At 57.1% G+C, this 2,314-nt stretch overlaps 2 protein-coding genes across 2 annotated transcripts in view; both read left to right on the forward strand.

Annotated features, from left to right (window-relative positions):
• VDBG_04527 (double-strand-break repair protein rad21) overlaps window positions 1-274 on the forward strand; it is a gene marked incomplete at both ends in the record, with an annotated part of 2,347 nt that extends 2,073 nt beyond the window's left edge. The window contains one exon of the mRNA XM_003004875.1: window positions 239-274. Coding sequence (XP_003004921.1) covers window positions 239-274 — 36 coding nt within the window. The remainder of the gene's footprint in view (window positions 1-238) is intronic.
• A 1,012-nt stretch (window positions 275-1,286) lies between these two features.
• Window positions 1,287-1,816, forward strand: VDBG_04528 (predicted protein; the record flags this gene model as incomplete). The annotated part of the gene is made up of 2 exons (XM_003004876.1): window positions 1,287-1,466; window positions 1,622-1,816. The coding sequence occupies 2 exons, from the start codon at window positions 1,287-1,289 to the stop codon at window positions 1,814-1,816; spliced, it is 375 nt and encodes a 124-aa protein (XP_003004922.1).
• Window positions 1,817-2,314: the final 498 nt, after the last annotated feature.

The raw sequence follows: 2,314 nt of genomic DNA on the forward strand, positions 1-2,314 counted from the left end.
TGCTGGCTGGCTGCCCTGAGTAGTAATGTGCATCATGACGGACGCGCGAAAAGATGACGACTCTTTTTTTATTTCTTGGCGCGCGGATCCTCATCATGCCTGGACCTGTATTACTACTCGGACCGTTTTTACTCGGCTCAGGCTCTGAGGCCTGGACGATGCGGCGTTGGAGGCGTTATTCCCGTCGAGAAGGGACTTTTTCGATACCACGGCACGGGACGACTGATTGATTGCGAAGGATGTCAAGAGGACGGCTGTCAGGCGAACGGGGTGAGCTGGGGAGAGATGAAAAGCATGGCCTGCAGGTGGGAAACTCTTCGAGCGGCATCGTTTCTTTGTGCTGTCTGAGCGAGGCTTTTGGATGGGGGTTTGTTGGATTTATTGAAGGCATGGACGATAGGATACTTCTTGTAGCCGTGCGGTTAATACAGGATGTTAGCGTAACGCGATACGCCATGTTGTGATGTTGCAATCTGAGGTCGCGCTGCTGTCGCGCTGCTCGGGGTTGAGCGAGATGGACACAGTCTCTGGCAGCTGCATCGAAGGGTTGCCAGCTGAGACAACGACAACAAATAGCTTCAATATGTTGTTCGTCATTCTAAACCGTAAAGCTTCATTGCGGCTTTGCTGACTTGTAGATTGGTGTCATGGAAAGACTGAAGCGGGATACCTAGTTCGTCTCAGCCTGTGTAAGATATATGAAGATGAACTCCAGGCACTGGCATGCGTAGAAACGTACGGCTGTGTCTACTTGGCATGCTTCCAACCCGGAGCCGACAAGCACCAAGCACGGTGTCTCTATTAATCGCAAACACCACGACTCCACGAGCCAGTGGTCAGCCAAGAATGACCCTTGGACACCTGACATCATCCGCTGTGGGTTGCGTAGACACGCCCCTCCACAGCTGGAGCATCTTCGCATCAGCCTGTTTCTTGCTTGCCTCGTCATTCTTCCCAGCAATAAATAACCTGCATCCAGATCTGCCCTGTTCATCCAAACGCAAAGCACATAAAGAGCCAACTCTTTCCCGGCGCTATAGTTCTTTCTCGTTTGCTCTTTGTCCCCTTCCGTTCTAGAGAAGTAAACTCCACCTTTGGTTCCTGCATTAGACTCGAACGCCATTTTCCGCCCACCCGTCAAACCGCTGATCGCGCTTCGCTCCGTTGACGACCCCGCATCCACACTTCTGACTTCCACCTAGCACTCGTTCCTCCTATTTCCGTACCCCCCCAGAGAGAAAAAAGAACATCACACAACCCGGCGCAGACAAACAGTCCCTGCAACCATGCCCGCCCCTTCGCAGCTCGCCATTGCCACGCAGGCCGTCACCCGCCTCCTGCGCGAGGAGATCTCGTATGAGCAGGAGCTCATCCAGCAGCAGGGCAAGGTCACGACGCTCGACGCCGAGGTGCAGTCTGGTCTGCCAGACGAGGATGGCAACCGCGCGCACATGCTGAAGCAGCTGGTAAGCCTCCGCCTCCCCCTGGATGAACTGCATCCAGCATCAAGTGCCGCCCCTCCCCGGGAAAGGATCAGCCTCAGAGCACAACAAGTCGTCGCTGCTTGCCCCTGGTGGGTGGGAGCGCCGGTGGATTGCATTCACGGCTGACGTCCATGTAGAAGCAGGCTGTTGTCGAGACGGAGAACGTCTTCCCCCGCATAAAGGAGCGCATCGGCGACGCGACGATCAAGCTCGAGGAGCAGATTGCGCTGGCGGAGAGCAACGGCACACCTGCTGAGGAGTTGGAGCTTGCGAGGGTGGCGTTGACCAAGGGCCAAGAGGCGCAGAACACGGTTCGCAACGGCATTGCTTAAATAATGGGGGGAGGAAAGCGCGAAAACTTATATTCAGAACATGCATCATGAAATGAGGCGGTCTGTCTACATGGTGGGAAGGGGACGTCAGAAACACGAAGTCTCGTGACGAAGTCAAGTAAAGTCGATTTCGACATGTCCTAGCTGTCGACCTCCATGCTGTCGCCGCCTGGCGCAGCCACCGTGATCTGGGGCGTGTCAGCGCCCGAATTATGGGCATTTGTCTGCCGCGAGTCATCCATCTCGACGTCCTCGCCTTCCTCGATATCATCGTCGCCGTCGTCATCTGCCTGATGACGTGGCGTGCCCGCCTGGCTAGGCGCCAGACTGCCGCCACGCGACAGACTCCCCAGCCCCTCCGGCCGCGGCTTCAGCCCATGGCCCTCCCTCCGCTTGGCTCTCCGGCGCCGGCGTCCTGCCGCCGCTCGTGCCGTTCGTCTCGGCGTGCCAGCGTCGCCTCTGGTCTCGGCGTCGTGCGGGACTGCCTCCCGCCCTCGA

This window comes from Verticillium alfalfae, genomic scaffold (genome assembly GCF_000150825.1).
Source record: "Verticillium alfalfae VaMs.102 supercont1.5 genomic scaffold, whole genome shotgun sequence".
Taxonomy (NCBI): domain Eukaryota; kingdom Fungi; phylum Ascomycota; class Sordariomycetes; order Glomerellales; family Plectosphaerellaceae; genus Verticillium; species Verticillium alfalfae.